We start from the raw sequence: 22,846 nt of genomic DNA, 5'->3' as shown, positions 1-22,846 counted from the left end.
TCTTATAGGTCAGAAATGTCAAACCCAAAAAATAATTTAACAACATAAGGAGGAATAGACTGTTAATAAAAACGTCTTATCGTGTCATTTGGGCTGTTGAAAAAAGGTACAAAAACTGTTGTCATTGTCAAGCTCATTTGATATACTTCGTTATTTTGTCATTTTCCTATTCTCTTCTAAGCACAGGACTATAGGAAATGAATGGAAAATCAGTAAGAAATATTCCCCTATATAATTGCATCCGAGTTTTATTTGTTTAAATAGCCTGTTCAGGAAGCATTTATAATTGACTCTATATCTATATAAATATATTTCTGTATATATATATATATATATATATATATATATATTCTGTTTATTGTTTTTAAAAATAAATCTATTTAAACCCAGCTGGGTGTTGTTCTACATTTTATTTTCTTTCCAGTTAAGCCGTCAAAGCACTCCACATGCTCAATTTACCAGATGCACTGATATAAAGCTACCAGTCGAATGTGGACGCATCATTCCCTTTAAATTGAACCCAGTATTAATAATAAATTTACCAATATATGAGCGTATAAGTGGCTTCGGCTTCATTTGTGCTTGACCCATCTACATGTCAATTTCGATGTGCACATTCCGCAACTTATGACATACATTCACCCTATGTCCGATCAGAGATTTGACTTGCTCTATCCTGACAAAAAACAGGAGGAAAATTAATTTACACCCCACATGAACCTCAATACTTAGGTGGTGGAGCACTGTATTATTGCACCATTTTGAATGTGTTTACATTGTTGTTTGAACTGTATTCTGTGTCCACAAGTTTAACTCCTAAATCCTCCAAATTCTACGCATTTTTAACCGAGTTATATATTTATATACATACACACATACATATTTTCAGAGAACACTTCCTGAATGAACTAACTATGAGATTCACTACATCATTCAGATGATGCTGGTAGGCTCTCCATCATAAACACCAAAACATCTAGATCATCATATTGTGATACACTAACACTAAATGTCCTCAATGTTGACTTATTTGTGAACAGCCTCTGAGTTAAATGGGTAAGAAGGGGTTTCTTTTTTGCAAGAGGGGAACTTTAAAAATGACAAGAGCATCTAGCATCCAATATCCATGTATCTAACCAAACATCATCTATACTGCTTTAAACGGGATATTCTCTTACATATACATGACAGTGTTTCTCAGTCAAACATCTTTATTCGCCTTAGTTTGAGCATTAAAGTTTCGTTTCATGCATGTAAATTCTTTCCTCTCTCTCTCGTTCTGCGGGGTCACCCGGGCAAAGGAACACCCGTCCGGGTCAGTCGTCGTCGATGTCGTCCCCCTCCGATTCCTCTTCCCCTCTCCTCTCGTACACTTTATCTCTGTGACGATCCTGGATCTCCTTCATCTCCTCGGCGTAGCGGCAGAAAGCTCCCCCGAACTTGCTCCACGCTTTGAAGGGAATCGTGATAGAGTTTCTGTAACTGGGCTTCACCTCGCTCACCCGCAGAAACACCCCGTACTTGTTAGAACCGACGTCGAAGAAGAACCGCTTGGAGTCCACCGTGATCGACGTGCCCTCGGGAAGCTCACCGTAACCCCCGGCGAAGCCGCCCCCGACCAGCTCCTCGTCATCTCCGCCGTAGTCATCGATCAGCTTGGCCAAGGCGTCGCGGAACTCGATGAGACCCTGAGCAGGAAGGGCAATGGTTTGCCCGGATTGCATGCCCCCCCCGGGCACGCCTCCCGCGGCGCCAAACCCACCGGGCCCGCGGTTGACGGTCTGGCGGATCCTAAGGAACCTCCCCCGCTGGTTTTCCTTCAGATCGAGGTAGTATTTGCGGTTTTCGCGCACTAAGAACTCGCTCTTCAGGGCCCGTCTAGGCCCGCCGTCCTCTCCGCTCGAGGACTGCGCGATCTGCTCCGGGGTGCTGGGTCCAAGCTGGGCGTAGTGCTCAATGAAATCCCCCAGGTAGTCCCGAAACTCCGCCGCCACTGACATGGAAAGTGTCAAGCGACTTTTGGAGCCCCCAGCGCCAACCTCGGCGATCTTGATGAACCTGCCCTTCGAGTTTTGCTTCACGTCCAAGTAGAAGCGTTTATTTTGGATGTCCAGCCGCTTGGACGCCAGCTCCTGGGTTTCCTGATCCCTCTGGAAAGGCTGAAAACCGCTACCTCCAACCCCTCCTCCACCACCACCACCACCGCTGCTTCCACCGCGCTCACTCCCACTATCCCCATCCGCCATCTTCACCATCACCCAGAGCTGCGTTATTTTTTCCCACCCGTGTTTCGGCAGGTCCCGCCCCCGTCCTAATCGCAAACGGGTTTTTACACTGTGATTGGCCAATGTTGTGTTGACGTCATGGCCTTGGCGACGTTTTGTGATTAGTCGCTCGCGAAGTCGTTACACTGTCGCGTTCTCCAATTGGACCACCAGTTGTCTGTTGCGCCAGTAAACACAGAATCCCTATTCTCGTTGGCTCACTTGTACTGTCTGTCAAAAATAAGCCCCGCCTTTCTGTTTTGACAGTACCATCATTGGGCCTGGCGATTGGTGTACTGTATTGCGGATACTTGACACTTACGTTCAGTACATACATACAGAATCATACGTCAGTCACTGTGGTGTTTCACTACGTTATGTTCTTTACGATATTAAAATACTAACTCTTTTTAAACAGGTAAAACAGGTTTAGTGTGCACTGTTTAATTGTATCTTCTTTATTTATTTTCCAGGCTATGATTCTGTTTGCATGCATTTCTGTCTCTGTCTCTATTCTGTTTCTGTGCTTTTGCATGCTTTTGCATTATGTGACACAATAATTATTGTGAACTATTCTTTTCTTATACATTAGACACATGAACATTAAACATAATCTTTCTAAAATTCTATATGAATAATTATATCATTTTGGCTTTATCTTTCATTTATCAGTAAAAACCAAACCCAAACCTTACCATTTGCATTAAAATGTTTTATTATTATAATTATTTTTTAATGTCTTTCCAGTTACAAAGTAAAGTAAGTTATTTACATTTCTGAAAACGTAAAGTCCCGCCTACGTGTTATACGTACAAACATCATTCATCGATGGGGGATGGTAGAAGAAACTACAAACGTATATATTATTGGCCAGTGTAAATTTCGAACCAATAACGGCCATTCTGATTGGTTAATGCCGTCGCTCTGTATGCCTCCATCGTTCTCTGCTAGAGGGGGTTTATTGTTCCTCCGACTCAAGAGGCGAAATAGATTTTAGCCGGACCTCCCCAAATCTTATTCAAATACAACAAGTTGCTAAAATGGTAAGTTAGTTTCTTAAAATGTTCTGTTTAACATTATTCTGTAAGTCAACGTTCCGCTCCATTTGGTTCGTGGCTTATTTTCAGTCTTTTATTTCATTGGTAGCTCGCTGCTAACGTTGGCTGGATTTAGCGCCGTTAAATCGCGCGTGTTTATTTAGTTGCTATTTAACGAGTCGCGGTGCACGAGGTTTTCTTTTAGTCGATAATATGGGATGTTGATCTGACTACCCCATATGTCCAAACACTTTCGTTGATTTTCGCTACCAATGTTTGAAAAATATTCGTGAGCAGGTTAGCTAAGCTAGTCAAACCGTAACGTTACCTATCAGCGGCAGTGTAGAGCTCACGCCGACCAGTTTAGATAAACTTCATTCATTTTCTAATTGTTCGCACTGCTTCCAACTGTTGCGATTTTTATGTTCCACTGTTGACTATGTGCAAATGCATTTATTGAAACAAGAATGTTGAGATATTGCTCTCAATATTGAGCCAGTGATCATGTGATCGGTTTTTTTTTTGGAGGGATCTACTTCCAGACCATTTGCATTTATTTTACGTCAGGTGGCTTTGCTTCAAATTAGTAGTAAAAAGTTAATTCATGAAAAGGCAGGGCTAGACCCAATTCCTAAATAGTGTTCCCATCATGCCCCCTCGGCGGGAAACGATGTAAGTTACACACAAAGTGGGGTTTTAACCCCATTTACCTTTTTTGTGTTACTGTTATAGAGCTTACGTAACGTTATACTGGTAGTAACTTAGTTAGGTTGCATATGAATAATGCATTGATGTGCTGTTGCTGGAAATTGACAAGTACATTTTTGCTAACAATAAGTTAATATTATAATTCATAGTTTTTAATATTTATTTTTCAACCCATTTTTGTATCACATTATTCTGGTGGGTTTAAAATGTTTTAATACTGTAAATTTTTGCTGCTATTTATTGTGCCAAATAGTTAACTCTTTCTTTAAAGAAACGCACTGTAATGGTGTCTGGTGGTTACATGTGTATAATCCTAAATCTGTGTGGATTCTTTTACAGGCAGGAGGTAAGGCAGGTAAGGACAGTGGCAAGGCCAAGGCAAAAGCTGTGTCTCGCTCCCAAAGGGCTGGACTTCAGGTATGCTTTTTTATGTTTTATGTCATTCTTCTGCAGGTGCTTGTTTTGAAATGACCCATGTTCAAATGTGCGTTTGTTAAATATACTACATGGGTTGAAAATAGTTTGTTGGGTCACATTTATTACAGTCTGTGTTTTGGCATCAGACTCATACAACTGGTTTTCTGCATTTGCTTCTGATCATTTTCTTGAGCGTCTTCTGAATTGTAGATGTAGTAAAAACTTTGTCTAACTCTGTTTGACGTGGGTCTAATGCATACATAATACGTAATGTCAAAAATATCTCATTTTGTCTTTTAGTTCCCAGTGGGCCGTATCCACAGGCACTTGAAGACCCGCACTACAAGTCATGGTCGTGTGGGTGCGACGGCAGCCGTGTACAGCGCAGCCATCCTTGAATATCTCACAGCTGAAGTATGCTTTTACGTTCTGCTCACCTGTGGCATTTGTTGTGAATTTAATGTGAACAAGTTAGTGTTGATTGGTCAGAAGCTTTAAAGTTATTCTCATTTTATTGTTTTTTTTTTTAGGTTTTGGAGTTGGCAGGAAATGCCTCAAAAGATCTGAAGGTGAAGCGTATCACTCCGCGCCATTTACAGCTGGCCATTCGTGGAGACGAGGAGTTGGACTCTCTCATCAAGGCAACCATTGCTGGTGGTGGTATGTTGGAGGGTTTTTTTTTGTCGCTTTTGCCTGTGTACTTGAATATGTGGATGGTTAAAGGTGCTAAGCATAAGTTTGTTGTCTTCTTGCAGGTGTGATTCCTCATATCCACAAGTCTCTGATCGGTAAAAAGGGCCAGCAGAAGACTGTGTAGTTCCCATTGGAGTTGATATGGTGACATGGACTCAAGGACTTGAATTTGGAATGTGTGACCAGATCGGCTTGTGTTCATCCATTTATCCATTCTTTTTTTAAGTTAATATTAATGTTATCCTAGCTAACCACAAGTGATTTGTTAGTTTTGTGTTAATGTTATATCGCCAAAACTAAATTGGCAACTAAATCCTCCCCATCCCAAATGTCAGGTATTTTAGAGAGAGACAAACAGGAAGTGTCTGATATTTCCTGCTGTGACTGTGGAATTGTTTGTTAAATTGGCCAGAGTTATGGATCTGTTTTATACTGAAATGGTAATAAAACATTTTATACAAAACAAAAATTGGTTTGTTTCTGTTGTTTACGTATTCCTTCTGCAACTAAAAAGCATGTCTTCAAATGTAGGTGTGCTACATTTCTGACTTCTGAAATAAATTGTGTATGGTGTTTCCCCATTTAGGTTTATGTAAATGTGGATCTAATTTTAGGCAGCTAAATATTATTTGCACCACTTAATATTTTCTGTCAAGATTTAAGTTGTGATAATTTCCAACCATGCTGTAAAACATGATGTTACCATCATATATAAGATTGTTAGGCAGCAGCTAGTGTTGTGGTCACACGCATCAATATTTATAAATAATACATTTTAATATACTTAAACGTTTCTTCCGCAGAGTAATATAGTCCCACTTTAACTGAAGGGCAGGCCGAGCAACGTAGCGGCTTAGCGCATTGATTTGCGGTCACAGGTGCGCGCACGGTTTTAAACTGTGTTCATCTAGTCAGAATAAACTGTAAATTATCAAGTTTAATTATAGTATTTTATGGAAAACCAGAACAGCTTATGGTGTGGTAAGAAAAGTGACATCTATTCACAAGTTTAAGGTAAGGTAAGAGTTGATAGCTGAAATGTGAGTAGACATTCACTGCGGATTTGGTACCGTAGCAAAACGCACTTCATCTTTCGTGAATAAAAAGTGGGAAAATACCGCATAGGTGATTTCAAACAGTGTACACTAGGTGTCAGAACAGACCACCCTAACGCCACATATTCTAACAGTATAAAATTATCGTTTCTTATATTTTTGACAGATGTTGAAGTATGTACAAGAGTGCATTGTAGGCTACTTTTGAGGAGTAATACTAGGGCCCCCTTTCACAAAATAGGACACTTATGAGTCCACCAACCAATCAAATTTTGTCTCGTTTCCCTCTGATTTTAGAGGTTTTTGTGTTGTTTTATGTTATGAATAATAACGTAGCCTATTAGGATATGCACTTGTATGAGTTAAATTGGTTAGTAGTAGTTTGTCATAAAGTGCACTATTTGTTCCCATTTGTTTAATCACGTACATACACGACATACAGTATGTGTGTACAGAGAAAACAGACTGACTGTTGAATATACCATTTTATATGATTAATATTAATATTTATAACATAAAATTGCATAAGAGATTTTTTTTTAATCTTTGCTGTGACACCTGCATGGGACACATTTACGGTTTATTTGGCAACTAGGCACATAACATCGATTGTTCATTTATTCAGGATGTAGCTATTGTAATGTAGAACTAGTGGAAACCCAAGCTCTCATTTAGTCCTAATTTGATTTTGTCCGTTTTAATCTTTTTACTGACGTAAGCTCTTGTACTGTCATAAACCCCAAAATATATTTAATACATGAGATCTGTTAATAGTCACTGGACATGTATTTGTTTCAAGAGCCCATAGAGAACTGTGTTAAGGATGCACATGGCCCTCATTGTTATTTGTCGGTTTGTTCTGGCCATGCAGCATGTTTGTGTGTTATAATTCACTGTTCTGCTGTGTCATTGTGGTTAAGCAGTCAATTCATGTTTGTATCTGTGTACAGGAGAGTGTGAAAGATCACAGAGCTCCTAGCTGGGAATTATTACATCTCTACAGGCTTTGGGTAATGGGACATCTGCAATGCAGAAGCCTATTTATAGCAGAGAGAGAGAGAGAGACCAGAACCAAACTGCCTTCCCAAAATAAACAAGCCGCACATTAAACCTTATTATGAATAAATCATTATATAAAAGTTTAATAAGACTCATAGTCAAGACTTAAAGCTGGGATGAGAGTCAGTTTCTAATCATGTACTACAAGAAAGCTGTATTTAGAGCTTATATGTTATGATTACTTTAGCTCAAAATCTTTTTTTTAATAACAAAATAATATTGACTGTTCATGTTACTAAGATCAGAGGCATGTCACTGCTATGGTAAATATTTCAGGCTAAGGATATGCTGAGTCAGTAACTACATCTGCAAGTTTGCAAAATATGCATATATTCAAGAAAAGCAATTATTTAAGACAAATTTGAAAATTGTTTTGTTGGAGATGAACATCACCGTTACGGATTTAGGGAAGTCGATGTGATTGATTTCCAAAGTGGTGATAGCTTTATTTTGAAATCGTGTAGCCAAGAGGAATATTGTGCTACCGATATTGATGTTTGGGAGATAAATAAATAATAGGCTCCTCTTCTGCTTTAACCCTTTAGAACACGCATTACTAAAACACTAAATTTCAGTGAGGCCAAAGCAATAGCAGCCTGTATTTTGAAACATTTGGCGTTGGCGTAGTTGACATATATAGGCTACCGTACATGTGTCCTATAGTGTGACATATCAAAAATGTAGCAAACAAACAGTTAATAATATATTATTTTGTCGTGATTCTGCCTCATCTTGTCATGTCTTTCTTGATCTTGTGGCAGAATCACAGCAGGATCCCTTGTTATGTGTGGAGAGAGTCATTTTGACCCTTTCGGCCTTCGATACTCTCTCCGGTCCTTGTCTGTGTTCCCGCCCTTTTGTATCTCTCGTTATTGGTTGTTTATTAGTTCATGCCCCACACCTGTTCCCCTTTGATTAGTCCCCTTATTTAATGCCCCTGTGTTCGCTGTCTTGTGTCGGATCATTGTACTCTGTAGTGTTTCGTGTGGGTGAGTTCTTGTCCTGTTAAGTGTAGCGTAGTCCTGTGTAATATGTTGTTAATGTTAGTTTTAGTCTTGTTTAGTGTAGTTCGCCTTTGTTCTTATTATACCCTTGTTTTCCCCTCGTGGGTTTTTGTTTTGTGTGTTTTATTATTTATTAAAAAGCCCTGTTTAACCCCTTACCCGCTGTCTGCGTCTGGGTCCTCTCTCCTTGTCTCACCTTACCCTAGAACCGTGACATTATTTTATATTATTAATATTTATAATATAAAATAGCATTAGAGATTTATCTTCATTGTTAGTATTTTTTCAAAATTTTTGCTGTTACACTATAGGACACATTTACAGTTTATTTGTCAACTACACATTTGGGTAACACTTTATTTTATCGGGGTGTTCATAAGACTGACAAGACACCTTCATAATCATGACATGACAAATGTCATGAATATGAAGGAGATTTTATGCATGTTTATGACAACTGTCATTAAGTGTCATTCGCTCATTTATGTATTTTTTAATGCAAAGATGACATTGTTTGAGATGTCTTTGTTATGACAACTTGACATAAAGCAATACATCATAATCTGTCAGTGTCTTTGTCAGGACAACTTGATATTACCAAGACAACATAACCTGTCATAAACATGACATAGCAGAATAATAATCAAATTTAAGAAACTGCGTAGCTTTATGGATTAACATTACATAACACTGTCATGTGGTTGGTTTTGACATTGGCTGTCATGAGGCCATTACATTCACATTTACATTTATGCATTTGGCAGACGCTTTTATCCAAAGCGAGTGCTTTACATTATACTATACATTTGTATCAGAGTACGTGCAATCCCTGGGATATTATTCTGCTATGTCATGTTTATGACAGGTTATGTTGTCTTGGTAATGTCAAGTTGTCCTGACAAAGACACTGACAGATTATGATGTATTGCTTTATGTCAAGTTGTCATAACAAAGACATCTCAAACAATGTCATCTTTGCATTAAAAAATACATAAATGAGCGAATGACACTTAATGACAGTTGTCATAAACATGCATAAAATCTCCTTCATATTCATGACATGACAAATGTCATGACACCATTCAAAACACCATTATGAAGGTGTCATGTCAGTCTTATGAACACCCCGTCAAATAAAGTGTTACCCACATTTGCATTTACCATTTATTAAATGTGACCTATTGAGAAATGTCTCTTTCAACTGAATACAATACATATTTTGAACACACAAACATTGTTCTATCCTAAAAGTGACCATTTGGACAGCACAGAGAAAGGTTTTGTTCCATTTCTTTCCTTATTTGGGGATTCACTATATTTTTGGAGCCTTTTGCATTTTTTAATATTGTAAACTTTAAAAAGTGCTGTGTTGTTTCAACACATGGTTCAACCAAACACAGACAAACCTTGGGTTAAATTAATCTAGGTATATAGTTATTTTAACCCTGCTGTTGAGTTTGTCCAAATCTGCCCCAACCATAGCTTGAATTTGTTTTCAAAGTTGATAGAGATAAAGAGGAGCGATTAACTTGTAGATTTATTTGATTTAAAGTATAAGCTTCTGCATATAGCATGTGAATGGGCATGTGTGCAGAGACAAAGAGGTTTCTGTATGATACGTTTGGTTGATAAATGGCTTTATTTGGCTTTAGGGGAAGATCACTAGCAGCCACACAAATAAGGGTGTGCACTTCTGAACCATCTCTAAAACAGTGTCGAGATGAAGAAAACGTGAGAACTCTTTAAGCAGTCATGATTAAGGCAATACGTACATTTTTACACACATCAAGCAAATCTATCCCGCCCATCAATACTGTCAAGCTTCAAGGCCATGCAAATTTCAACTCCTCTTGATTCAGTCATTGAGTTTTGGAATCACAACAGAACAAAGAATGGAACGTTTGCTGTATTGTCATAGCTATTTTGTCAGATTTATTTGAAATCTCACTCCCATCCAGCTGTTCTGGATTAGATTCAAATATGTCTGAGGCCAACAGTTTGCAAAATACTTAAGCGAACAGTGAGTTTTCTAAATGGTTACGTTTGGTGATGTAATTCTTGCTTCAATCACAGTCACATTGGATATGTAAAAATGCTCTGACAAAGGTACTTTTGTGTATGGATAATATGGATAAATCATTGGGATGACATTTTCCTGTGATCTGATTACCTAGCATCTTATTTAACAAACAACACCTGTGACATATATATATATATATTGCCATTGATCAAGTGATTTGATAAATCAAGCAAGCCCGTTAAAATAAAGTAATGTAATGTAATGAGAAGGTTTCGAGACAGGAAATCCAGTCTGTTCAGGTTTTCTTGCTCTGCCATCGAGGAGTTTCGCATCAATATGCTTTCGTGTAATATGGCCAAATGAAAAACTTTCCGATGAGTTTAAAAAAGAAAACATTGATGAATCATGAAAGACACTGAACAAGAATGGTTGAATTTTAGAACGGTCAAGTCAAATCGAAATGTTTCTGTGTGATCTGACTCAAGACATCAAAAACCATATGAATAAAAAAAATTATATGAATGTTCCTCAGTACTTTCTGACTTGTTCTTCGCTAATTTTTCATCTTTCGTGTTGAAAATTTACACCATGCGTCAAATAAAAATCTAGAAAAGTACTGATTGCGGTTTGTTTAGTAAGATTGTTTATTATGACATCAGATCACATTTCAGAAGCAATTCCCCTGTAAATCTAGATGTGTTCTTACAGCTTTAAATAAATATGTAAAATGAAACTAACCCTGCTGCTTTTACTTATTTGCCACCTGTAATCATTTAGTCGAGCAGGCCTGCATTGCGTATAGGATCATTGTTTAGCTGTTTGCGTGGGTTCTTGTGTTAGTTGTTTTCCAGAAGGGAATATTGTGACGTAAAAGCTCTTCACTATAGCTGTAGGTGTGACTGTCTGTGACCCTTCTGTCCTCTCTATGGCCTGCTTGTCACATGCAGGAAAAGAAGAGTGCCTGACCAGTCACTACCAGCTGCTCTGCTGCAGCCAAAATGAGCGATTGCGAACATACACACTCATGTACACAAATACAAAACACAGATGCACACAGATTCATGAACATGCTTTCTTGCATGATTCATCTGCACAAACAGAAAAGCTCAGATAATGATGTACAGAATGGCTTTCTCCAAGGACATGATGCCACTTATGGGAAAATAAGGACAAGCCAACACACAAAGAGATAAGCAGTTGAAAACAATAAAGAAGGAGAACGATTGAATGAATGAATCAAGAGGAGGAATTATTTTTAACATTGGAAAGGAAAGAGGGAATATTAGCAGCAATAGTCTCTAAAGCGTCAAGTCTCTCTAAATGTTTAATTGCCAAAAGATTATTCCACACAAGTGTTGCACAATGCGCTCCTCTCTCCCAAAGCTAAACTCTAAAACCTTCACACAAACAGATGACCTGTAAAATGATTGGATGGATAGAGGATAGATGGACGGAAACTTTAACGTTCAATAGTAAAATTACATCATGCTAAGGTGTTTAATTCTGCTTTTGGAGGGCCTCTGTAAACTCTGCATTTAGCTCCAGTCCGAATCAAACACACCTTAATGTCATTGATTTAGAGCGTGTTTAGCTGATTATGGTCTATCTTGCTTAGACTTGGATCTAAACTCTACAAAACCGTGGCCCTCTGTGAGCAGGAACAACAAGCCTATCATCATTTTGTCTATGTGGATATAGATGCGCTAACATGCTGGACAAATAGGAGACGTGGCTGTCCCTGTGCTTGGCTAGTGACGTACATTCAGGGCTTAAGTGAAGCTCTGCGTTATATAATAGAAATGCTGTTTCTTTGTGACATTTACCTCTTCCAACGTCCAAACTCACTTTTGTTTAAAGCAAATAGCACCAAGAGGTTGGAACCAGCAGACTTGGTCCGTTTTGTACTGGATGCCAGTGCATTTGGCCTGCAAGGCATCACCTTCTTTGTGTTCTCTTGCACTACAGGTAATTATGGCACATGAACACATGGTGTGACAGCTGATCTATATAAATGACTGGATTGCGCCTAGAACGCTAAACCCACAGCAGGGGGTGCACACCGGAAGCGATCGCGCCGCCATCTTGGTATGCCCAACTGACAGAGAGCAACATTGAATTGACAGTCAAAATGACGATCTAAAATAACTCATTATAAATAGCTCATTAGGCGCGAAATAAGTTTTTAGTTCACATGTGTGTTTAAATTAATTGTTACTTCTTAAACTTAAATGTTTATTTTGGGCAGAATAGCGACGTATAGAAATCAATGTATAGAAGGTGAGTGTGTATTGCACATTGTTTTAATGGCACATGTGTAATTGTTTAGAAGTAAAGGTTCATGACTTAAAAGAACATATACAGCCTGTATTTATCTTTCTGAATAAGCACATTTGTCATACGTTGAGGTGTCTTGTTAGTCTGCTGATCTGATATGTGCGCTACTGTAATGAAAAGGAACGTAACTCACTCTATATCTAATAAGACTTTAAATAATTAACCATTTACATGCTTAAGACATTTGCGTTGTAAGGATGTCCTGTGAGACTTTAGATATAAAAACAGGGACTGGTTTGATCATTAATATGTGATAACTTCCTATTAATTCAATAGAACGTTTGGGCATACCAACATGGCGCTGCGGTAGCTTCAGTGTAATGACGTCATGAGCAATCCAGTCATTTATGATCAGTGGGTGTGACTGGGGTCTTTCTGATCTTTATGCCCTTTGCTGTCTTGTAAATGTAATAGTTCAGTCAAATTGAACTTTCTCAGTCATTGATTAAGTAGTGTCTCTGTTTGTGTTTCACAACAAAAAAAAATGGTTGGAACGCTCTTACCCTCTTTCATTTTTGAGTTAACTATTCTATTAAGACAGACTTTCTTTATCTTTTTTGTACTTTCATTACCGGCCCGTTCCTTTCCTACAGAGTAGACTGTCCTGACGATGAAAGTGAGGATGAAGGAATAATGTTTGTTTTGTGATGATGTGTTCATATGTGTGCATTTGTGTGTATGTGGCAAAGGGACAGAGAGGTCGAGATGAAACAGAAGGGTCCAGACGATTGTGTGAATTAAGTGCGTGAAGTGGCCGGAGTAGTGATGGTACGCATTTTTACTTGCTCTTGACAGCAGCGGCTTTCTCGCCTTTGTTACTGTCCCCCTTCTCACTCTTGCTATCTGCCTTTTTGCTTTCACTCTTGCTATCGCTCTTCTTCTCTTTCTCTTTTTCTTTCTCCTTCTCGTTTTCCTTTTGCTCCTTCTGATCTTTCTTCTCCTCGTCCTTTTCCTTCTTCTCATCCTCCTTTTCTTTCTCCTTCTCTTCCGCCTCCTCCTCCTCGCCTCCTTCCTCTTCATCCGCTTCCTCTCCCTCCTCTGCTTCCTCTCCTGCTTCTTCCTCACCCTCTTCCTCCTCTTCTTCCTCTTTCTCCTCCTCCTCCTGCTCTTCCTCTTCCTCTGGTTTTGCTCCGCCTTTCCTGTAGGCGCTCAGGACGTAAGTGCGGCTTGACGGATAGGAGTAGGCGGATTGCAGCATGGCTCCTCCAACAGAGCTTAGGCGGCATTCCTCACCTTCAAGTAGCTTCCTGTCAGGAAAAAACAAAAAGAACCTTGCGGGCATCAGAACAACAGTATTCTTCAACATTAATTATATTTATTCGTTTTCATTTGGCAGACGTCTCCAGCTACTGCAAATGATCGTGAAGGGAAAATGATTCAGACCTGTAAGCTGCAATCTCAATATCCAGTGCCATCTTCACATTCAGCAGGTCCTGGTATTCACGCAGGTGGCGGGACATCTCTCCTTTAGTGCTACGAAGAGCAGACTCAAGCTGCTGAATAGTATCCTGTAGGGCAGAAAGAATTTCTATTTACTGAAAACATAGTATAATTCCAAAAACAATTTTGTACCTTGTCATAAAACAACCAATAGAAAAGGTGTTTCTTACATGATTTAAAGTGATAGTTCACCCAAAAATGAAAATGCTGTCACTTACTCACCCTCTTGTCATTTCAAACCTGTATGACTTTCTTTATTCAATTGAACACAAAAGAAGATATTTTAAAGAATGTTGTTAACCGGCACCATTTCACTTGCATTGGTTTTGTGCCCATACAATATAAATGAATGGGGGCCAGTGCTGTTCAGTTGCCAACTTCTTCAAAATATCTTCTTTTGTGTTCTGCGGAAGAAAGTCAGTCATATGGGTTTGAAATGACAAGATGGTGAGTAAATGATGGCAGAATTTTCATTTTTGGGTGAACTATCACTTTAAGCAGCTATTTATTATTTATCTTATTTATCTATAAAGTATATTTTTCATAGGCCATTTTTTTGTATTTTACATTCAGGCATTTAGCATTTTTTATGCATGTCAGTGTGTGTATATCATTGTTTATGAATGTCAATGTAATCTTTGGTATTTGTAATCATTGGTATGATATTTTGTGGTAAATGTTTATATAAATTATATTTTCAGATTTGAAGTTCAGCTGATTTGAATGTATTGACTTTGTTAAAGTGCTTAAAGCAAAAACAGCAAAGCAGAAGTGGTTGTGGAGTGTTATATTTCTTCCGATGGAAGATGGAGCAAGAGAGCAGTTTGTAGTACTTACTACCAAAAGCACTAGTTTCGGCATTTGAGACTTCGCCCAAAAATACACAACTGAGTGAAAGCACACCTTAAACACTCTTAAACAACTCTTCTAAAGGTAAGTCAGTTGTTTAATTCATTTTATGATGCCAACCTTGCTTTTATGATTAGGCCTATTATGCAGAATGTTAACTATTTTTGGTCTGTTTAAATGTATTAAGAAAGAGTGGGGTGTGTGGTCTGTTTTTAATGATGGTTTGATCATGAGCTTGTGTGTAAGAACAAGAATGAGAGAGGGAGGGAGAGAGAGAGAGAGGGAAGTGGCTTGCACGACACGTAGGCTATATTTTCTGCAGTGTGTGGGAAAGAGAGACATTTTGCTGCCTGTTTTGAACTTAAAACTGAGTTGGCATGTTGGTAATATGGATTTTCAACATTGATTGAGTTCCCTAATGATAATACGTCTGTCCGCCCAAACGGTCTAGGGTTTTTCTACCTAATTTTTAGTTCATTTTAATATATTTTATTTGAGCATTTTTGCACAGTCTATAGTGAGTTGGCCTGATTTTATTTCACTACAAGTTGAATGTTTCTATAACTGTGTATGTGACAAAGAAAAAACTCTTAAATCATTAAGACTAGAGTTGTTTTGGAGCTTGTAGTGAGACTCTGAGCAAACGTTGTTGGAATATTTCCCAAATATATATGGTGAAACGCATGTAATAAAATGTGCTCACCTGCAGCTCGCCAATCTCGTTGCTGTGGCGGTCCTCCATCTCTGCCAGCTGCCTATCTAAAGCCTCATTGTGTGCCCTCAAGGCCTCGATTTCCAGGGTGCGCGACTGGAGCTGTCGGCGGTACTCGGACAGCTCATCCTTGGTCTGCTTCAGCGCATCGTTGTTGCGTGCCGCCACCTCCGTCACACTAGAGAATTTGGAGCGGTACCACTCCTCTGCCTGCTGCTGGTTCCGAGAGGAGAGAGACTCGTACTGGACACGGATGTCCTTCAGAGCAACAGCGAGGTCCGGTTTACTGACTTCCATCTCAACAGACACCTGAACAGGGTTGAATACGGTTTTAAAACGAACATTGTTATGTCAAGGAGCAAAGTGCCATTTAAACTTTTTTATAATTCTTGTTTAATTATTATACATAAGTAGTTTTTCATGACGATAGAGACTTATTTGTACTTAAATAATATTAGTAAATAATCTGATACACATCCACAAGGCCTTAAATCTCCCAAAATATATGGCGCACAGTCTAATCTTAAATAATTAAGCATGTTGCTAAATGTATGGTAGTCCTTAACAGTCTTTAGTCTGTGTGTAAGTAAGTTATGGTGTGGTATTTATCTGGTGGGTAAACCTTAATTTAGTGGTTAATTATTGATTTCTAATAAATAACTAACACCCAGAATGATCATTTACATTGCATTATGTCTAAGCGTATAAATTATATACAGATAGGCTACTTTGGTGGCAAACCTAACATGTGCAGTACTGAAGTTGGCCATTACATGTTTCATGTCTCTGAGCTCTTAAGGCTGTGGGATGGAGCGCAGACTCAGGGGTTTTATGCAAGAGGAAAGATGACGCTGCTATTTCACCTGGACCTGCTCATTTGTATGGCGATGCTGCAGCAGTTAATCACCCACAACATCAGCACCCAGAGACCATGCGTGATAAGCATCAGCTTACATTAGTTAATGAGATATTTGTAGTCTTGGTGTAAACACTAACATAGGCCTTTCTAGAATGAAAGCTCACTTATAATAACGTAATCATGTTTCATTTGAAGTTTTTTACAAAGGTGTTACCAAGAGTTTTTAGACTGGGGTCTCTGAGTTGGATTAGAGTCTGGGTAGGATGAAGTCTGCAAATATTGTAGGGAAGAACCCAAATGATTATTACTTGTTAGCATTGCAAAATGATTTACTGCAGTATTCTGAAAGTCTGACTGCAGCTGAAATAAAGCATCACTTTTATCTAGCGGCCCTGAAGTATCGTTACAAATGGGTTTTTTTTCTGAGCAGAAGCTGCATGACTCTGCACGACTCTAACATGATGCAGTCCATCTCAAGAACGATGCGCTGCGGGGTCCCGTCGCCACACCCAAAATCCTGCGCTACCGGATCAATGTTTGCACGTAGCCAAAAGGTGAAGAAGTTAAAACATCCCGAAACCAACAACTCTCACATTACCTTGATTGATTTATTAAGCAACTCATTATTTTGTCCTATTAATGCCTTACTTGAGTTTAAACTTAGAAAGGAAACGTGTGTACTTTTTAGGTGTCCTGGCGCAGTGCGGGGGTGCACGACTTGCGCTCCACGGACGCGCACGAACGTCTGAGCTGCAGTGCTGTAAATTCAGTTAGACGCGCGCCGCCCTGAATGACAATGCATAGCACGCCCGTCTCGTGCATTATTGATGAAATATGACTACATATTAATTATAGCTTTGTCTTTTTTCCTTTTTATAATAACAACATTTGTTGTGTAAAAAGTGACCTGTGCAATTACAACTTTAACGAACTTGTTCTACGAAATACCTTGTATATCCAATATCTCCAGGTTGATACAGTCATAATAAACAACTCTTCTGAATCGAATAAACTCAGCTTTACTCACGTTCTAGGTTTCCTGGCTAAACTTGCTTTTTTACTTTTATCGAGCAGTTTTTTATACAATCCCAAGCACAAGCAGTGTTTCGCTTAATTGCAATTTATGCGTTTATTTCATAAGAATATCATGTAATATTTTCAAGCACAGATGCAAATGGATCGTTATGAGTTCGCAGATCAACTTTTTACCTGCGTGGCCTGAAGTGACGCCTGCAGTTCCTGCAGCTCCTCTTCGTGCACTTTCCTCATGAACGCGATCTCATCCAGCAGGGACTCGACTTTTTTCTCCAGCTCCAGACGGGACAGAGTGGCGTCATCCACGTCCTTGCGGTACCCCTTCAGGTTGTTCTCGGCCTCCTCCCGGAGCCGAGCCTCCTCGTCCAGCCTCTCCCTGAGGCGCTCCAGCGCCTCGTTCATCTGCACGCAGTCGATATGCATTTGGCTCTTCTCGTGCGTCAACTCCTCCACGCGACCACGCAGCTCGCGGACCTCCTGCTCGTAGAGGTCGTGAAGACGCGACGGCTCGTTGTGGCGCTGACGCAGCAGGGCGACCTCAGCCTCCAGAACTTTGTTGTGCTGCTCGAGGTTGTGCACCTTCTCGATGAACGTCACGAAGCGGTCGTTGAGGCCCTGCAGCTGCTCCTTCTCGTTGGTGCGGATGATCTTCAGCTCGTTGGTGATGGCCGTGGTCTGCGCCAGATCCACCGAGTCCGGCATGGACTGGAAAGCTCCGCGGCCGGACGCAAGTTTCGTGCGGTAACTCGAGGACGTGATCATGGAGGGTGGAGAGGCGTAGGCGCGGTGATGCTGGGGTCCGGAGCGGTACCCCACCGTCACCCGGGACGGGCTGCTGCTGGCCACGGTGACGCGTCGCGGCGCATCTCCAAAAATCTTCCTGTACGAGCTGCTCGTGTACATGTCGCTGGAGTAACTCATGTTGAAATGTTTCTCCCTTCAAGAAGACGAACTGTGTGAGTGAGGTGTGTGGATGTGGGAAAGAGAGAGAGACAGAGAGAAAGAGACAGAGGTGAGATGCGAGTGCCAGTCAGGTTGTCACTGGCGCATCTTTTATAAGCGGAGACCGTCAGCATCATCTGACGCAGGGGCGGTGGTGAAGAGGGGGAACCTGCAACCCTGAGCAATAAGACAAAGTCCCAGGAGAGGAATCATTCATCCCCTTCAGTGCTCTGTCCTGTGGTTTTTGACCACTCATCCTTTTTTCTGATCCTGTAACGTATAAAATGATATATATGTGCATCATGCAGACAGTAAAAACACAAAGGACGCACAAAGGTCATTCGAAGTGAATACTGGTACGTTTAAATACATTTTTAGTCATTTTAGATTTTCATGATGTTCTTTGTATGAAGGAATTGGTAAATAAATAACTAAAACAACAAACCTGCATTAAAATGCTGATATCCTATAGATAGATACAGATGTATTGCATTGAACACCAGATCAATCCCATTGCTTAAACAGAGGCACCGCATGTGTTGCATGTCCGCATGGGATTGAAGCATGTTGCAGAGAGAGGGAGTGTCTACCTCTGGGTGTTGCGTGTGTTGTAATGCGGGTGGCAGTCTGTACCTCTGCAGTGTCTGCAGACTGAGGTCCTGTTTGGATGACCCTCCTTGATGCAGAACTCGGTGCGAGTTCCAAATCAGAATCACATCTTACAAATAATTAATTATATCCCCTATTCACAAACAGTGCAAGGGCTATAAATAGACATCTTCTGCAGAGTTGTAAATATTAGCACATGTGACAAAATACATACAAGCTTTGTGTAAGCTGCGTCCCATCGCACTTTTTTCTGATGAGTCATCAGTATTGGTTGTCAGGGAGTGGTGTGCTGGGGTTTGTATTTTGAGCGCAGGACTGTTGCACCATCCCTTCACACAGACTTGGGTGGGGGCCAGGGGCAGGAGCCACGCCTCAGTACAGGCTTTAGCATGATGGCACCATCAAACCCCTAGAGAGATGCTGCAGGCCTCAGTGTCTTCAATCAGCATTCTCTTAGACCTGAGGCACATGATTCGCTAGTTTCACCCAAAAATACAAATTCTTTCATCATTTACTAACCCTCAGGTTGTTCTAGACCTGCATAAATGTATTTGTTCTGCTGAACAAAAAGGAAGATATTTGGAAGAATGTCAGTATCCAAGCAGATCACCCCCCCCATTTACTGCCATAGTAGGAAAAATAAATACTATGGGAGTTAATGGGGGATGACATCTACTGTGTATTGTCCCTTTAATATAGATAGACATGAATGTAGACAGACAGACAAATCTTCCCTTTTAATTGCGTAACTTATTCATTTTCAAATGTTCTATTCTACGTTATAAATAATTTCAACATTTTTGCAACTTACAATCATTGTTGGTTTGAATATGGATAGATATTTTATCTTTAATTTCTTTTTATTTCATTTGCTTTTCTTTTCTAAACGGCCTATTTCTGTACTTTAGGTAACTAACAGTTTTGTAAATGTAAATAACCGTGCCAATAAATCTTAATTTTTGTCTGTATATACATACTAGAATTTGTCAATTGTCACATGTCAGCCAGTAGAGGGCGTAATAGCTCATGAAATGAGAGTGCTAAATGTTAGGCCTATGTTAAAAAATATTAACAGCCTTAACCATATTGCCAATGCCTTTGATATTTTACTTTATTATTACTTAGATAACTATATAACTAGACAATTTACTTTTTAATTAAGTATAGTATAATTACTATTTTTGCAGGATACACTGCCACGTGAAAGATGTCAAAAGGGTTTTTATCAGGGTAACTAAAGTTCCAGTCCGATAATTTTTTTATTGATTTATGATCATATGCGTTATGATTGTATAATACTTTGTCGTTTTATTTGTTGTTCAAAACTGTAATTTTTGTATTTGCATGGTCATTTCTAAATAAAACAACCCTAAAATATATTCAGCCAGGTTTTAATGGTAGATTTTTTTATTTCAACGTTGAGGACTATTTTTGTAACTCTATGGTCAGATCAAGTTGTCACTTGTGCTTTACATATTCAGACATAAATAATATAATATAAAGAAATATTTTGCCATCATTTCATTTTTTTCACCCTCATGTCATTTAAAACCTGTATATGACTATTTCTACAGTAGAACATAATAGAAGATATATTGAGAAATGTCTCAGGTTTTGTGTTCATACAGTGGAAGTCAATGGAAGCCAGTGTGCATGCTTCAAAATATCTTTTGTGTTTTGTAGAAGAATGTCATGCAGGTTTGCCATGACATAAGGGTGAGAAAATTAAAGTGAACTATAATTTTCATTAGTATTTATGTTGGCCAAATATATATTTGTCATCTTTAGATGTTACATAGTTTTAAATCAAATCAAAATCACTTTTTATTGTCTCTCAACCATTTACACAAGTGCAGGTGAAAAACTTGTGTGCAGTTCCAACCAATATTTTTTTACTATTTTAATGTTCAATTTTAGGCAAAATGTCACAAAAGTCAACAACCTTATGTTTTTGCCTGGCTAATAATGGTGCAAATGTTCAAAAAGCTTCTTTTTTAGCAGAAATTGAAAATCAGCCAAACCTGAGAAATAATCATTGGAGTAGAACGCATGTGACCTCTCTGTCCTTTGACCTGTTGTTAGATATAAGAAACCCTGTCCCACTGCATATAAACACAGAAACAAACATGGCTCACCCTCAATGTCTCGGTTGTCAGTGTCTCAGTTCTCAATGTCAATGTTTTCAGTTGGCTAAACAGCTGACATTATGAAAAGATGCCTGAGCTATTTGTCTCCTGGTTCCACACACAGACTCACCCACGCTCTCGTGCACATGACCATCATTCTCAAGCTCTTGTTAGTATGTTAGAACTAAAATAGAGACATTGCATCCAGGGAGGGAATTCCTTGCGTAAATCCTCTTAAGGTTTAAAATAGAGGTAAATACAAATAGATGACTGGACAACAATCTGTGACCAAGTGCGTAACGCAAGCGTGTTTCTGTCTCTTACGTAAAAGACATGTATGTTTCGGATGTGTCCTCTTGACACGTCTATGTGATTTATTGGCTGTTAGCTCAGCTCATCGGGGTCTGTGTGCTCACATGTGCACAGGGTGGATCTCTTGTTTGTTGCCAATAGCCTCTCTCCCCCTCAGTTCTGCTCCCATGAGATCACAGCCCACATTCAGCCTCTCTGCTCTCCATCTGTTAGCTCACAGCCCTGTGGCAGCTTCACTGCGTTAGTTCCTGTTTCACTGTGGAGGAAGGAGGCTTACTGCCCACTTATACTGAGCACACAACACTTCACCGTCATCTGCTGTCACTTTCACTGTCTGCTGGACTGTGTTTATAAACGTTCAGCTCATAGCCACGAGAAACATGAATGTGCTCAGGTTTCACATTGCTATATGATAAGGTTTCATTTGTTAACTAACTTAGTTAAAGAGAACTAACAATGACAACACTTCACTTTAAAAAACAACAACACATCTAGTGTTAAATTTAGTTTGTGTTACTTTTAACTCAGCTTTGTGTTGTTCCTTTTATTTATTTAACACACAATCAAAACAAAATGATACATAATGTGTTCAAATTTATAACACTATGGCCCGGTTTCATAGACAAGGCTTAGCCTAAGCCAGGACTATGCCTTATAATTTAGGCTATTTAAGTCGTTTTTATTAAAATTCCTTAGAAAAAAACATTACTGATGTGCATCTTGAGACAAAACAATGGCACTTAAGAAGTTATTTTCATATAGTCTTAAGCCTTGTCTGTGAAACCGGGGCAAAATGTTCTAAACACTTTTTGAGAGTGTTTTAAACATTTACAAGTATTTAAAACAATACTTTAATATATTTAGTAATACATTTTAGTGAAAACCTGCTTACTTTAGTTGACACACAATTAACTAACACGAGAAACATTTGTATTAGCATTAACTAATATTAAGAAGTATTAATTAATGCTGTAAATTAATCTGTCACTTTTAGTTCATGTTAGCAAGTGCATTAAATAAGATCACCCAATTATAAAAAATCTCTCAATTTACTTAATACATTTTGAAATATACTAACCATTATACCATAGCAAATCTATATCACTACATAATCTATACAATCTGTAAATTATATTTAGATAATTTTATATTCAATAATTTTATTTTATATGGCGCTCAAAATGGTGAAGGTCCTTGATTTATTTTTTTTATGTATATTTATTTTTATATATTTTATTTGCTATTCCTTTAAAAATATTAATGAATGGAAGTTTAGGGGACAATCTGTTTTTACCCAGTTTAAAAATATGTTGTCTTTGTTGTGCTATAGTGTATTTAAGTTTCTGGTCTTACTTTTTATAGCCTTTATAC

General features: G+C 38.9%; 3 protein-coding genes across 3 annotated transcripts; 1 reads left to right on the top strand and 2 right to left on the bottom strand.

The window, feature by feature from the left end:
* Positions 1-319: 319 nt before the first annotated feature.
* Positions 320-2,295, bottom strand: purba (purine-rich element binding protein Ba). The gene has a single exon (XM_057327443.1). The coding sequence runs from the start codon at positions 2,253-2,255 to the stop codon at positions 1,317-1,319; it is 939 nt and encodes a 312-aa protein (XP_057183426.1). The 5' UTR covers positions 2,256-2,295; the 3' UTR covers positions 320-1,316.
* Positions 2,296-3,175: 880 nt separating this feature from the next.
* Positions 3,176-5,582, top strand: LOC130568622 (histone H2A.V). Its single transcript, XM_057357596.1, has 5 exons — positions 3,176-3,307; positions 4,349-4,426; positions 4,727-4,840; positions 4,957-5,086; positions 5,182-5,582. Exons 1-5 carry the CDS (start codon positions 3,305-3,307, stop codon positions 5,241-5,243), a joined length of 387 nt encoding a protein of 128 aa, XP_057213579.1. The 5' UTR covers positions 3,176-3,304; the 3' UTR covers positions 5,244-5,582.
* Positions 5,583-9,857: 4,275 nt separating this feature from the next.
* neff1 (neuronal intermediate filament family member 1) lies at positions 9,858-18,806 on the bottom strand. Its single transcript, XM_057361128.1, has 4 exons — positions 17,661-18,806; positions 15,584-15,901; positions 13,975-14,099; positions 9,858-13,838 (listed from the first exon to the last, which is right to left on the bottom strand). Exons 1-4 carry the CDS (start codon positions 18,405-18,407, stop codon positions 13,370-13,372), a joined length of 1,659 nt encoding a protein of 552 aa, XP_057217111.1. The 5' UTR covers positions 18,408-18,806; the 3' UTR covers positions 9,858-13,369.
* Between the last annotated feature and the right edge of the window lie 4,040 nt (positions 18,807-22,846).

Source organism: Triplophysa rosa, linkage group LG2 (genome assembly GCF_024868665.1).
Source record: "Triplophysa rosa linkage group LG2, Trosa_1v2, whole genome shotgun sequence".
NCBI lineage: Eukaryota > Metazoa > Chordata > Actinopteri > Cypriniformes > Nemacheilidae > Triplophysa > Triplophysa rosa.
This window is presented reverse-complemented; position numbering and strand designations above follow the sequence as displayed.

Excerpts from the sequence above, each read along its gene's own strand:
- purba (XM_057327443.1), bottom strand. The coding sequence starts at position 2,255 with ATGGTGAAGATGGCGGATGGGGATAGTGGGAGTGAGCGCGGTGGAAGC.
- LOC130568622 (XM_057357596.1), top strand. Across the intron at positions 4,841-4,956 it reads TTGAATATCTCACAGCTGAA|GTTTTGGAGTTGGCAGGAAA; the intron begins GTATGCTTTTAC and ends TTTTTTTTTTAG. Across the intron at positions 5,087-5,181 it reads GGCAACCATTGCTGGTGGTG|GTGTGATTCCTCATATCCAC; the intron begins GTATGTTGGAGG and ends GTCTTCTTGCAG.
- neff1 (XM_057361128.1), bottom strand. The coding sequence starts at position 18,407 with ATGAGTTACTCCAGCGACATGTACACGAGCAGCTCGTACAGGAAGATT. Across the intron at positions 15,902-17,660 it reads CGTCACTTCAGGCCACGCAG|GTGTCTGTTGAGATGGAAGT; the intron begins GTAAAAAGTTGA and ends AACCCTGTTCAG. Across the intron at positions 13,839-13,974 it reads ATTGAGATTGCAGCTTACAG|GAAGCTACTTGAAGGTGAGG; the intron begins GTCTGAATCATT and ends TTTTCCTGACAG.